General features: G+C 48.8%; 1 protein-coding gene across 3 annotated transcripts in view; it reads left to right on the top strand.

Moving 5' to 3' along the window:
• The window catches only part of RPTOR (regulatory associated protein of MTOR complex 1), a 329,546-nt gene that overhangs the window by 139,824 nt on the left and 174,779 nt on the right, over positions 1–14,943 (top strand). For all 3 annotated transcript variants that reach the window (XM_025999917.2, XM_025999918.2, XM_072746474.1), the window contains one exon: positions 5,273–5,419. In XM_025999917.2, the coding sequence (XP_025855702.1) occupies positions 5,273–5,419 (147 nt within the window). The remainder of the gene's footprint in view (positions 1–5,272; positions 5,420–14,943) is intronic.

The raw sequence follows: 14,943 nt of genomic DNA, 5'->3' as shown, positions 1-14,943 counted from the left end.
TTGCAAGTATGTTTTTGATAATTGTGCATTTAAAAACCTCTATGATCCATCTTTCAACAGGATCAATAATGAACTGTATATAAAGCAGAATGAGAACAAGAATGTCACTATGTGTTAGAGAACTGGTTTTCAAAACCAATAAATTCTCTTATTTAAGTGATATTTATTTAGAATTGTTCATGGATTAACCAGTTCTTTAACTGTAATAAAGGCAGAGCAGGAGTCAACAAAGCTGTGAGCCTTCAGCCTTCAGGGTTTTGAGGGGCTGAGGGTTTGCTTGTGGCTCACACTCCGGAGTTGTTGACAGCCACGTGTAGGCCACCAGGCCTGCTCTTTACGCCTGACATTTCTGGGCCTTCAGCTGCTGCCTACTGGGTGATGTGTTCAGAGAACACCCTTTGGAAAGAAGATGAATCTGCTATGCCCCCTCCTTGGCCAATGGCCGCACATAAACAGCTTTGCGGTGCCGGGCACACAGGGTGATGCGTGAGGTCAGAGGGAAGCAGCCGCCTCGGGTGGCTGTCCAGGAGGCCCTTGGGAGGAGGCTGTGAGCTGCAACGTCTGACTCACACTTGGAGGTTTCTGGCAGAAGATGCACTCGAGTCTTCTCAGAAATGGGGAGGTACTTCTTCAGAGGTGCGCCACTTTCCCCAGCAACCAAGTGCCACTCGCCCCCCTTGTCCTTGTGCCACCGCCCTTGAACTTGACCCAGTCCCGAAAGATGGGCTCATGAAACAAGGGGACCCTTTTTTTCTTGATCTTTAATATAACCTGACAGATGAAGTGGGTTGTAATGAATAAATTATCTAAAACCGGGATCCCTGGGTGGCGCAGCGGTTTGGCGCCTGCCTTTGGCCGAGGGCATGATCCTGGAGACCCGGGATTGAGTCCCACGTCCGGCTCCCGGTGCATGGAGCCTGCTTCTCCCTCTGCCTGTGTCTCTGCCTCTCTCTCTCTGTGACTATCATAAATAAATAAAAATAAATCTTTAAAAAAAAATAAATTATCTAAAACCTATTTCAGTTTTTTTGTTTGAAATGAAACCATGGCCTTGAGTTTTTTTTTTTTTTTTTTTTTTTTTTTTAAGAGAAAGGAGAAATGCTTGGGTTGAGGAATTCCCTGAACTTGTAGCTTTGCGGGGAGAAACCAAACCTCTACATGAAAGGCCCTGGGCATCCGGGAGGCCTCCTGCGCACAGAGGGGCCTCGCACTCGTCCGGCCTGCACAGGTGGTTCCACCGTGATGATGTGGGACAGAGCAACAGCTGTGCACTGGACATTGGTTCTGTTCTCTGCTCCTGGCTCCGCAGGCCCGTTCGCAGGCTGTGATTCTGGCCTGAAGCCTAACAAATGCCCAGGGTCTTTCTGAGATGGGAAATGAGATCTACCTGCACTATTCTAATAAGAATTAGTTCTCAAAGCTCATTTTCCTCAGTGGTATAATAGAGTTGATTTTGTATTTCCCAGCAGGCACAGATTTCCACACTTCTGCGACCTCACTAACCTGAGCACGCAGCTGCAGTTGTAGATGAGATCGCCTCTTGTACGAGGCGAGGTTCTCACCAGGGCAGAGTCTCCCTTGGTGCGCATTGGTGATGTCCGGAAACCTTCTTGATCTGCAACCGGGCGGGGATGCTGCCAAACATCACACGGTGCCTGGATCCACCCCCACACCCAGTGATCAGCCCAGATGCCCCTAGTGCCAGGCTGAGAGGGTGCAGGGAGGGTGCTGGGGAGTGGATACAGAGAGGGGCTCTCTTCCCCACCATGCCCAAGAGGCCCCGTCCGCTTCCGGCTCTGCCTGGTGGAGCGCTTGCCGAAGGCTTCAGGCTTGTGCGGGTAATAGTGCCTGCTTGTTCTAAAATAGTAGATGAACGTAGAAGTATATACAGTAAACCCTGGAGGCCATCCTTTCCCTCCTTCCTTTAAGTAGTTTGGTACATTTTGTCTTTTTAGAAAGTACAAGTAATTTTTGTTGTAAAAGATTCCAAGAGAGCAGAAGTATAAAGGTAACACAGCTCTACCCCGAAACACACACCTTTACCTGCCCAGCCTTTGCTAGTTCGATGCTTATCCCTTTGGTACCATTTATGTGACTTGTTCGTTGGACAGACGCTTCTCATTACGTGCGGACGAGCAGAGCCCAGGTGCCAGGCTCGTGTGCTTCACACACAGAGCCTTCTCCTTTTCTTCCCTAAAATGATGTCATTGTCTGTGCAGTGTTCTCAGATGTGCACTTTTTAAATCATAATAAGCCTTGGATGTCTTTCCATGTCCACATGTAACAAGCCCAGTTTTTTTAGGGCTGTGTGGTGTTCCATGATGTGGCTGTATGGACACTCCTTTCCTTAATGGTCCTTCATGTGGGCAGTGCAAGGATCCAGGATAGGCTGTGATGGTCCATGAAGGCCGTTGGGGCCTTGCTGTGGCCACATCGGGATGTGGGCCCCAGACCCCTTCCCTCCAGCACTCCCCTTATATCCCTCTGCTCTTGTCCTCTGCTTGATTGGAGACGTCTCACCATGTCCACATCCCACAGGGGAAAGAAGAAGGAAGAGCTGAACAGGAGGGTGGCACTGATAGTTTGGACACATCGCTTCTGATCAGGTCCCGTTGGCCAGAGTTTGGCTGTGAGATCAGATTGAGGTACAGAGGAAGCTGGGAAATGTGCTTAGTGAGAACTTGCATTGGTGAAGAAGAGGGAGAAAAGAGAGGCCAGCCGTCTCTTCCACGGTGGCATCTAGATAGCTGGCAGGTTTTTACCAGCAGGAGCATCGTACATCCTCGTACATACATTTCCGTGTGTACATGCAAGTATTTCTGTAGGATGGACACCTAGAAGTCAAAGGGATGTACATTTTAAAATGTGTCCGTGCCACCAAATTGCCTTCTAGAAGAGCTTCTTGGGACACCTGGGTTGGGTGCCTCAGCTGGTTGAGCATCTGACTCTTGATTTCAGCTCAGGTCATGGTATCAGGGTCGTGAGATCAAGCCCCATGTTGGGCTCCATGCCTGGGAGTCTCCTTGAGATTCTCTCTCCTTCTGTCCTCCCCCCCCCAAAAAAAATAATAATAAAAATTAAAAAGCTTCCTTATTACACACCTACCAACTGGTGCTTTGTTGAACACATCCTGGTCCATCCATCCTCTGTATTTCTTTACACCGTTCTGGATAGATGATTCTCATTGATTCATCTATAGCCTGAAATTCTTCATAATCCTTCATCATTCCTGCTGCTCTGAGAGTTGCATGTTTGTATTTCCTGCCAGTTTGTGTGTTTCGTATTGTTGGTCTGAGCACACAAACACTCTAAAACTACTATCACGTGTGTTATACCCACTTTGTTCCTGAATTGCTTGCCATCGGTGTGTGTTTTGTCAGAATTACATAATTTTTGTGTTATTATATTTCTCTTTAGGTCTTTTAAGTTTTGTGAATTAAGAGGACTTTCTTGTACCAAAATACAGATCTTTTATTCTGTGTTATATTTAGTTTTAAAATCTATCCTGATTTGATTTTTTTTTTTATATGTAGAATCCCAGATAGCAGGATTGAATGGCTAGTTAGATTTTACAGTGTCATGTACTGAATTGTTGTTCTTTCTTCACTGAGTTAAAATGCCACCTTCATTATAATTATATATGTAGGTCTATTTCTGGATGTTCTCTTCTGTTTTGTTTTGTTTTTTTCTCGCCCTCCCTAATACCATCCTGTAATTACCGTGGATTTATAGTATACTTAATATCCGGTAGTGCGGGTCCCTACTCATTATTCTTTATTTAAAAATGGACATGTGGTTTTGGAGGTTTTTTTTTTTTTTTTTTTTTTTTTTTTTTTTTTTTTTTGCGCAGTCCTCGTGCATTTCTCTTCTGCACTAACTTTAGAATCAGCTTGTCAAATTGCATTAAAGAAAACTCTTGCTGGTACTTCGGGCATGTGTTGACTTCATAAACTCCGTAGGGGAGCATTGACATCTGGAGAATCCTTCGGTGAGAGTGCTCACGGACAGCATTTCCAAGTGTTCTCTTCCGTAGTGCGGCGATGACCAGCCAGCCACAGGAGGAGGCGGTCAGCCAGGCGAAGCGGCACAGCGTCAGCAGAGTGGGGTCCCTCTTGGGGTACAGGTGTCTGCTCCCTGATGTGCACATACCTGTGTGTCCGGACGTTGCCTCATCCTGTCTAGGTTGACTTAGATCTGGCGCTTTGCTGTGCGTTTCGAGAAAGCCTCTGCCGGCCACCCCGACGGTCACAGCCTTCCCTTGTTCTCTGCCCTGTTTTCCTGCCGTGTTCACACAGTCCTTGTGGCAACACCAGGGGCAGTGTTTGTGGCTCAGCCGTGAGAAACACAGTCACCTTCACTGCAAGCATACAGAGTTGATTCCCGCCAGCCTCCCCAGGCACACCGGCAGTGCAAGGAAGGGTAAATGAGGGTGGTGTTCTGTGCAGAAGGGTTGCTTCAGACCGCCGCCTCTGAGTGAGGATTGCCATCATTTCTTTAGTGAGGTGAGGAACATCCTGCTCTATGTTCACCAGTCATCACTCGAGAGAGTTTTCGAGTACTGAACAGTACAGTGTGTCCAGAAAAATATTTCACTTAATGGATTCACATTAATAAGTTTCTGTTCTGTGGTTTGAAAAAATCAGATTGCCAAATCCACTTGTATCGCTTAAGTGTGATTTTTAAGTCATCTGGAGGATTAAGTGCTTATGGGTATCTCTGGAGTAGAAGACACAGCAGGGAAAATATGCAAATTTAAGGGCCTTGGCAGCTCCTCAGGGCATCTCCCTGGCTAGCGAGGTGCATGGCATGTTCTAGAAGCACGCAGAAGTCACTGAGGAAGATGATGAGCAGGGAAGTGGTGCGCATGCACGTCCTTTAAGTGTGTAAGAGGAGGCTGTGGTTCCCGGGGTGGAGGAAGGAGTAAGGTAAATGATGAAGCCCAGGTGGGAGGACACACAGAAGGAAACCTCACCGTAGGAAGGGGCCCGTATTCCCTGGAGACCTCCAGCTGCTGAACCCGGCGGCAGCTGCTGAGGGGCTCCGGGGCTGGGTGTCGGACTGTGGCTGCCATGCAGCACTCAGACGTCTGGGTACAGGGCAGGCACACGACGGAGGGCTTAGTCTGCCCTCTATGACGTACCAGGTGTACAGGCAGTGAGTCAGCCCTCCAAGCCGCCAGGCCCTGCGTGTCACACCTTCCTTGTCGTGCAGCTGCAGGTCGGTCATCCTGTCCAGGAGGCATAGCTCACATGTGCACTGTTTTGTTTTCCAGAACTACACTCAGTACATCCCTCTGTCTATATATGACCTGCAGACGTGGATGGGCAGCCCATCGATCTTCGTCTACGACTGCTCCAATGCCGGCTTGATCGTCAAGTCCTTCAAACAGTTTGCCCTGCAGAGGGAGCAGGAGCTTGAGGTGAGGCACTCGCGCCCCCACCCTGAGCTTCCACTTGTTTCCTCCAGGCTGGGGTTGGGGGGCGACCCCCTTCATTCTCAGAGCACTCAGGGCACCATGGAACATTTGGTGCCACAGCTTGGGAGGTACTCGGCTCGAGCTTCGGGGCATATCTTTACATCTCATTTTACTTCATGTCATTTGATCTGAATAGAAATTAAGTGATGACATTAATAGTTGACTTGTGCTCCAGTGGTTTCTGCCCATGATAAGTGTTAAAATAAAGCAGATACATTGTAGGAGAAATGGACCCGTATCTGGGCAGAGCCATTCAGTTGTACATCTTAGTTGTGTGTGTGTGTGTGTGTGTGTGTGAGAGAGAGAGAGAGAGAGAGAGAGAGAGAGAGAGAGAGAGGATGAGAAACACCCCGCTAAGCTAGATACAGAAAACGAACGCAAATGTTTGCCATCGGTCACTTCTGTTTGAGGAGCTGGAGAGCCTGTGCCGCACTCAGCTCACGATGAGGCATTTCACTTGGTTGTTTTAGTTAATATTTGATGTTTGAACCAAACAGTGAATTCTGAAGAGAAATTGTAGAGGCATTTTCAATTAAGAGACCTCCATCCTGTGGTCTGCACGAGAGCGTGGGAATAAAATATTCTGCAGCCTCGAGGGGGTCATGAATCCCGATTGGTGCTAGTGCGGGAAGTTCTCAATTCCGGAACAGAAATGGTCCCAAGCACATGTTTCCTCAAGCCTTTTTGGGTCTATTCAATTTTAATGTATTGTTGTGCTTTTCATGTTTCATCAGAGGATGTGCCTGAAATAATCAGCAATAAAATTAGAAATTCTATTTGGTAGAACTTGAAATTAACATGTCATGCAGTTTAATATTTTATATTTATAAATTAAGTCCCTAATGCAGAACATTGCATAAGAGTGACTGAGAAATACAGTGCCCTTTATCCTTGGAAATGGAACCCCGCTCCACAAGGCATGATTTTTGCACTCTGTAATAGGAGGGGAAGTCTACGTCTTGTACCATTCGATTATTACCTTGCTTTTAGGCATTTCATGCACGTTAACCCAAGGGACAGGTTATCTAATGAGCACTAAAGACTCAGAACACCTAGAGGTGATTTGCTTTTCCTCACATCAACTAATAAATATTGCAAAAAAGATTTTTTTTTACATATAAAATATGTTATGTAAATGAAGATGGCAAAGAATGCTGCCTGATTTTCATCCCAATTCATGAGCTTCAGGGTAGTGAAGGAGACAGTACATCCGCCTCTGCAGATCACAGCGAGGTGGATGCAGCCCCTCCCCTTGCACCCCACCGAAGGCGGGCGCTTCCTGGGTGTGGGCCTGAGCGCCGACTGCCCTGCACATGCAGGTTTGCTCCACCACTACCTTGTGGTCTCTGCCTGTCGCCAAGCCTTACTCAGCCTCAAAAAACTGTTCATTTTGGTGAGCGCAACAGAAAAGATTTCCATGCATCTTTTTTGGGGGAAAAAATGTTTAATTGACTAATTCCTCATGGGGGAGAGCAAAAGAGAAATACATTATCTGAAGTGGCAAATAGATGGCAGTGCAAAGTCATACCATATGTTTTATAATTAGTTCTGACTTTTATCTTCCTTCTTTTTTTTAATTACAGTGTAGATAAGTCTTGTGTTTTGCCATCACACTTACTATGATTGGCTATTGTTCAGTTGGTCTCTTGCATAAACAGCGGAAATTAAAATGATAAAATTGGCTCCGAGCTAATATCTTAATGTTTGTTTTAGTCATATTATGATGTGCTGCACAAACAGAAATCCTATATAGCCTCTTAGCTTGGTTCTTTTACATAATTCTTACCCACTCTGCAGTTGGTCACATTCTTTGTCAACTTACAATACATCATAATGGCTTTATTGGGTAGATGATGACGTGTGAGTTGAAAGAAGTTGGCAGGTGAAATGGTTGTGCCAACATTTTTTTTTAGAAGGATAGCTCCATGCATGGAGCCCGATATGGGACTCGAACCTGGGTCTCCAGGATCACGCCCTGGGTTGAAGGTGGCGCTAAACCCCTGAGCCACCTGGGCTGCCCATTGTGCCAACATTTAAAAGGTAGAGGGTGAAAGTGATCGCACAGAACACGTGACGATTGTTACTCGGACCGGAGAGCCTCCAAGGTGCTAATGTTAGCACAGGTGTGACAGGAGTATGTTTGGAGGGGTGGCCTTGCCTCGTGGCAGGACCAGGAGATTCCCCTGAGGAGCGCTGTGGGTACAGCAGGAGGCGCCCCCACGGAAAGCACAGCAAAAATTACTGGTCACGACTAGAACCGCATGGTGGCCAGGAAAACACATTGTCCATCACTCAGTCACCTTCTGTACATTTTTCATGTTGCTTTGTAATTTGAACGTGAGAGAGAGTCTCTGCTTTCAGTGTTCTTTCTAATATAAGCATTTTTATTATTACCAAATTAGCATGTGGTTAGTGCCAACATTTAAAATATGCTATGGGGCAGCCCGGGTGGCGCAGCGGTTTAGCGCCGCCTTCAGTCCAGGCCGTGATCCTGGAGTCCCGGGATCGAGTCCCACATCGTGCTCCCTGCATGGAGCCTGCTTGTCCCTTTGCCTGTCTCTGCCTCTCCCTCTCTCTCTCTCTCTCTCTCTCTCTCTCTCTCTCTCTCTCTCTCTCTCCCCCCCCCTCCCCTCTCTGAATAAATAAATAAAATCTTTTTAAAAAATTAAAAATTAAAATAAAAGGTGTTATGGGCCAGCGATGGTGGAGCCGTCCTGCCGCACGTACCCCGCCAGGGCTCTGCTCCCAAAGGGAACCTCTCTTGTTCCTCTAGTGAGTCTCTGCAGGTGGAGACAATGTGCTTGCACTGGTGCTTCTTGATTCTAAAACATGGCAAATGTCAAAAACTCGAGGACTTCATTACAATTCACTGAGCGGCTGAATTGGGTGCTGTGGTTCCTATTTTATAATAGTTTTTGTTTGTTTCTTTGATTTTCCTGGAGACTTTCTCATTTCTTCTTGTCTTCGATCTTTCACATTTCCTGGGTTCCCAGAGTTGCAGGGATTGCGTGGCATCCCCCCAGCTGCTCCCCGTTGGCGTGGCTGTCCTGAAGGCGCCTCCGGGAGCTGCCATCCTGGGGTCTCCCTTCACTGCCTGCCAGGTGCAGCCGCCGTTTCCCAGGTCCCACCTCGGCCTCTTTCTTGGTTTTCCTCCTGGTTCTGCCAGGGCACACCCTCCAGGCCGAAGCTGAGGAAGGATGCGTGGGGTAACCTTTCTCAGCCCTTCACTGAGTATCTACATCTGGATGCTTCCAGCGGGAAGGGATGGGACAGCTCTCTGCCAGTTTCTAAACCCGCAGAAGCTTGTCAGGAAGGTCTGTGGGGTGCTCCACGCCTTGTTCATGGTGCCGTCAGTGCCCTGGCCACTCTTACCCTCTGCTCTGGCACCCGCGGCTGCTGGTGTTCTCTCCTGCCGGCTACAGGACACCCGTGGGTGAGGCAGGGCCAGCACATCTGCCAAGTGGCCTTCCCTTTGCATCTGTGGCTGGCCCTGGGTGACTTGGGGTGCGAGTACTGGGCCACCTGGGTGTGAATGCAGCCGTGTGGTGTGTGTGCAAGGCCTACAAGGCACCTGGGCATGGCAGTGGGCCTGGCGGTGGCTGTGGTGGTGGGCACAGTAACGCCCCTCGTTCCCCAGAGACACAAAGCCTGCATCCTGAACATGGTCTTCAGGGACTGCGACTGGTGCACGGCTGTTCCTAGGTGGCCAGCGGGGAGCATGTCTTCCCCACACCAGGACTGTCCTGTACCGCTCCATCCACCTCTCTGCGGCCTCCTCTCCTCTTCCTGCCTGCTGGTGCTCTGCGACACTCTTCTTGTGATGCCTCCAAGCTGGTCCCTCATCTGCCCTCCATCCTCTGCTCACTATTGTCCAGCCCACGGCTGCTGGCCCGCCTGGCACCCCCGGCTTGCAGAGACCTGTTGTGTGGACCCTCGTCTCCACAGTGACAGACTCGCTCCTTTAGTGCCGCTGAATCCACAGTGATGGAACCACCCTGTTTCCTGTTGGTGATCCTGTGTATGAACTGATACGTGATGCAGCATCGTCACGCATGCGTCTTAGCGACTACATTTTATGTCACAGTTAAACTAAGAACTTCTGACAAGAAAGGACTAACCGCAGACTCTTCATGTCTCTTCAGAACTCGTTAAATGTGCATTTTCTAGAACTGTAGGTAACGGTTCTAGGTCTCACGGTCCTGACAGCACATCAGGTGGATGCCCATGGCCTTCACAGCCCAGTCTGCAGCCTGTGCCAGGGTCCTGCTTGTGCTGCGGTGCCCGTGGTGATGCCTGACACCGCAGGCTAGTTCCCAGCGTGCCTGCAGAGAGGCGCGGGTCCTGACTACTGTTGACTACGAGGAGTCTGCGTGTGTGGATGTGTGATGTTCTCTGAGCACTTGGTGTGGGGATATGGGGTACTGCTGCTGGCAGCGGCTTGAGGCGCATCCGGCTCCATCATTCTGGTGCAGCTGCTTCGTTCCAGCTGCAGAGCTGTCACCTGTAGGTAGCAGAGAAATGAGAAGTCAGTTACACCGTAGCTGTGTTCATGTTCTCCTTTAGGTTTTAAATGATGCTACTCTGTGGGCTTGCAAATAGCATCCCCCCTCTTCTCTGCATTACGTCCATCGCCCCATGTGCTAAATCTTCTGTTAGGTTTATGTAGATTGTTCTTTTCCATGCTGGAGGTGGGTGATGACACTGAGCTGTCTCCCATGTTGAAGAATGAAGCTCCCATGCGTTTGCAGGCGGGAATTCTCAGCTGGGGAAGTGGCCGGGGGCTCGGGGGTCTGGCTGCAGGTATAGTCACCATGCAGGGGCCATCCCATTTCCTGGGATGTCAGCTGCCTCACTAGCTGCCCTGCTTTGCCCCAGGTGCATCAGTAACTCTTTTTAGCAAAGAAAACCTGAGTGCTTTCTGGGGAGGAGTGGTGAGGCTCATAGCAGGGCACCTGGCTCCAGGCACATGGGTGAGCAGTGGCTGTCCGATGACCCATCTTCAGGTGACACTGGTCTTCCAGCCCACACACTCCAGGCTGTGCCCGGTGATTGCCCTTCGCCTCTTGCTTCTCTGCACACATTCTAGACAGTTTCGTTCCCTCTTTTTAGTAAAGACTGGTCAAGTTCACTCGTCGATACCTTATACTTTCTGTGTAATAAGCAGTAAGAATTCACAATAGGAAAGGTTTTCAAAACTAATAGTGATAAGAAATGTATAATGTACTTGATATTCTTGCACACACACACACAACAGAATAGGGTTTCATTTGTAATTTAAGAAGAAATATTACCATTTCGACTGTTTATAGAAGAGAGAATGTGGGTTTAATCTAAAAACAAATACAGCAGAAGCCCCTTTAATTGGGATCCAACAGTGCCTGGCTGGGGAGAAGAAAGCCATCCTTTATGGAAATAAAAGACCCAGAGGGACAGCTGGCCCCCCAGTGGGCTTTAGGGGGCTGCTATGCTGACCAGAAAACACAACAGCTCGTGGAAAAGCCGTGGTAAGAAAGCAGCCTCTAGAGCACCAGGGCCGTCACTGTGAGTGGGCGCCGGGCAGCAAAGGGCCATGGGAGATGGGAAGGTGGCTTCAGAGGAGGTGCAGAGCAGGGCTGGGCTCCCCATGCCAGGGCCACTGCTGCTGGCACATCTTAGGTGGGCACAGCTCCCTTTTATTTGTGCCACATGTTCTGTTGCAGAGCATTTTACATTTCATCCTATTGTCCGCCTGTGCAACAGAAAGAACTCGATCAGCCCCCAGACTCTGCTGGACTGGCTCATAGGGAACCCTGAGATCTCTTCCGTCAGCTGCTGTTATAGTTCCCTGCCTGTAATCTGACTGCTCGGGGAGGAAGAGAAGTGATTTCTCTGCATGAAACGTTTTGGAGCTCTCATGGCTGATGGTACTGGGTGGACCCGGGGGCTAGGAGCGTGTGTTGCAGTTCGTCACATTTCAGGGCATAACTGCCCCTCTGCTTCCTTGCAAACACTTCCTGGGGCCCGCGGCGTCCTCAGCTGACCACACGCAGCCAAGTGTCACCGGGTAATCGGGACAGCGAGGTGTATGTTGTCTTGCAGTATCTGTTCTACTGGTGTCCTCGGCTGTAATTTAGATCTGTTATGTAAGCCTGTCAAGGGCGCCTCAATTGAGGTAGACATTCGGGAAATATTTACAATTGTGGTCACATAAGTGCATTCATATCTGAATAAACTACCTTTAATTGTCTTCTTTTGATATGTTCATGATTCATTGAATGTGTTTGGATTTTTATTAACTTCCATCAAATTTAAAAAGAAACAAAGAAAAAATGATTAATCCAGATTCATGAATATAAAGTACAAATTGTAGCCAAAACTGAGAGCGTCTCCAAAGATAAATCTAGAGCTTAATCATTTTATCTAACTTCATCTGTTTTAAAATACACCAGGATGTGCTCAGTATTCTAGAGCCCAGATCCTGGCTGGTGCTCTGGGTTGTGTTGTGGTGCAGGCCGGTCTGCATGGCCTGTCCGCTCTCATGGGGCATCTCCCCACCACCAGCCCGGCCCAGAGCCAGAGGACACTAAGCTAATGGCCAGATACTCTCTCTTGCAAAGATCCTGGCGGCACAGGGCAGCAGAGCCTCTGTGGCAGCGTTTTTCTGTCTGTATTAACCAGGTAAACACAGAGCCACGCAGGGGGAGCAGGGTGGGTGGGAAGCTGCCACCCACATGGGGTACGGGGCCCCACACACAGGTGGTATCTGCACACACACAGCTCAGAGGCCAGGAGACATGCTCACCCCCCTGCTCCTCCCGAGCTGTGTGCCGTAACAGTCCATGCAGCATGGCTCAGGGAGGAAGGCATGTGGATGCAGCAGAGGGAATGAAACTGCGTCGTTTTGGAGCCAAGACAGTCATCTGTGTTGAAATGTCAATCCTAAGGATCTAATTGACAATTACTGAACACTGGACCACTAGCAGCAAATATACATCCTTGTCAAGTGTCGTGGGACATTCCTCAAAATAGAGCATGTCCTGGGTCATAACGCAGGCTTCAACAAATATGAAATAATTGAAGTCGCAGAGTATGTTCTTCAACCCTAGTAGAATCACCTAGAAGTCAGCGATAGGAAGATAACAGAAAAACGTTGGAGTAAAATTAACAACACATAAATGATGGGTCAGAGGTTCCTACTTGCCTGAGTCCCTTCGGGCTACTGTAACGGAACAGCATAGGCCGGGGGCTTGTGAAGGACAGAAATGCACATCTCACAACTCCGGAGGCTGGAGTCCTAGGTGAAGGCGCCAGCGTGGGCTGGTGGGGGCCTTCTCCCTGTGTCCGTACTCGATGGAAGGGGCTTCTCTGACCAGGCGCTGGCCCCACTCCTGAGGGCTCCACCCGAGGGCCCCACCTCCCAGAACCACAGCCACAGCGTTACCTTAGGAAGCTACGGGAGGAGAACCACATGAACCCGGAGCAGCCACAAGAAAGACCAGAGTGGCCGTAAGAGCAGAAATCACTGGCATTGAAAACAGAGAAAGAGAAAACCCAGGAAGCAGAAAGCTGCTTCTCAGGAATCATCAATAGCACGGATAAATCTCTAGCAAGACCAACACACAGGGGAGGAAGGAAGAATCCAGATCCTGCAGCCATTAAAAGAACAATACAGGAATACTGTGGACAACTTCACACTCAGGAATTCGACAGCTTCCAAATATGGACCAGTTCCTGCAGAACCACAAACAGAAGCCCAGACCAAGATGCGATACATCATGTGAACAGTCTAATAACCACTAAAGAAACTGAATTTGTAATTTAACAGTTCCTGAAAAGGAAGTCTCCAGGCCCAGGTGGTTTCACTGGAGAATTGCACCAAATGTCTGAAGAAGCATTCATACCAGGGGGGTGCACAAAGCTTGCCCAGAAGGTGGAAAAAGGAGGGAATTTTGTTACCCTGCTGTGGAAGGGGACCCACAGGACAAAAGGGAAAAACAAAACACCGCAAACCACTCTCACACACTTAGATGTAGAAATCCTCAAGCAAATAATAGATTGGTTCTAGTGATCTCTGAAAGGAATTATACTCGATGACTCAGTGGGATTATTCCTGACATGCAAGTCTGGCTTAATTAAAAAAACAACAACAACAACAACAATGAATGGGACTCACCTCTCCAATAGACTAGAGAAGAAAGACCATGTGATCAGTTGATGCAAAAAAAAAAAAAAAAAATTGACAAAATCCAGCATGCTTCCATGTTAAAAACATAATACCTCTTAGGGATGCCTGGATGGCTCAGCAGTTGAGTGTCTGCCTTTGGCTCAGGGTGTGATCCCAGGGTTCTGGGATTGAGTCCCACATTGGGTTCCCTGTGAGGAGCCTACTTCTCCCTCTGCCCGTGTCTCTGCGTCTCTCGTGAATGAATGAATGAATGAATAAATTTATATATTATATATATATCTTTGAGGGGGAAAAAAAAAACCTCTTAGCAAACTAGGGAAAGCGGAGAATGTCTTCAGCTGGACGGAGAGCCTCTCTGTCCTCGTACTCATGGTAAGAGACTGTTTCTCCCCGAGATCAGCAGCGAGGCAGGACTGTCTGCTCCCAGCATTCTTACTGCACGTGATGTTGGCAGGCCCGGCCAGCAGCAGACGGTAGGAGGAGATCATCCCTTCCAGGGAGATGAGAGCAAAACCACAGTGAGGCACGCTTCACACTCACCAGGACATCTAGAATAGAAAAGAAGGGTGATTCTCAGAGCTGGCAAGGACATGGGGGACTCAGGAGCCCTCACGTGCTGGTGGGAGTGCAAGGTGCGGCGGCCGCTTGGAACAGAGCCTGCTGGCTCCTCACCTGTTACACTGGGAGCCGCGGTGCAACCCAGTGATTCCACTCCCGGCTTGTACCCAAGAGAGCTGAAAACATATGTTCACACAGACACGTGCACACACGTGTTCATAGCAGCGCTATTCGCAAAGCCAAATGGAAATTCTCTTCTTGAAGTAGAAGGCTGCAGGATTCCTCGGCACCCCCTTTCCTTTGGCTGCTGACCGTGTAGGAGTCACTGGGGGTAGAATTTGGTTGCAGATTCGAACTAAGCATCCTCACTGAGGTACAGAATGGTTCTAGAGCATGTTAGAGACTGTTCAGTTGCTAACAGCTAGAAGACTTCGCACAGTGGAAGGTCCATTCGGAGGAGCTCCCCAGGTGATGGTGACAAACGCGCTACAAAGAGGCTCTTTTCTGCCCTTTGACAGGCAGCTCCGAGGGCTCCAGGGCATCAGGGAGGCCTTCATCCAACAAGACTGACTCCTGGTCTCCTGGACAGCTGGTGGCCCCCAGCTGTGGGTACCAGGGGCTGTGACATTGCTACTTAGTATTTGATAAGATGCAAACTTATATACGTTACTGATGAGAAATTCCTGCTGCTTTTACCTGCTGGTTTTAGGACAGTGTCACGTGATAGAGGCTGCATCACTCTGAA

This window comes from Vulpes vulpes, chromosome 2 (genome assembly GCF_048418805.1).
Source record: "Vulpes vulpes isolate BD-2025 chromosome 2, VulVul3, whole genome shotgun sequence".
NCBI lineage: Eukaryota > Metazoa > Chordata > Mammalia > Carnivora > Canidae > Vulpes > Vulpes vulpes.
Note: the sequence above shows the minus strand (reverse complement) of the source record. Positions and strands in the feature narration are given on the sequence as shown.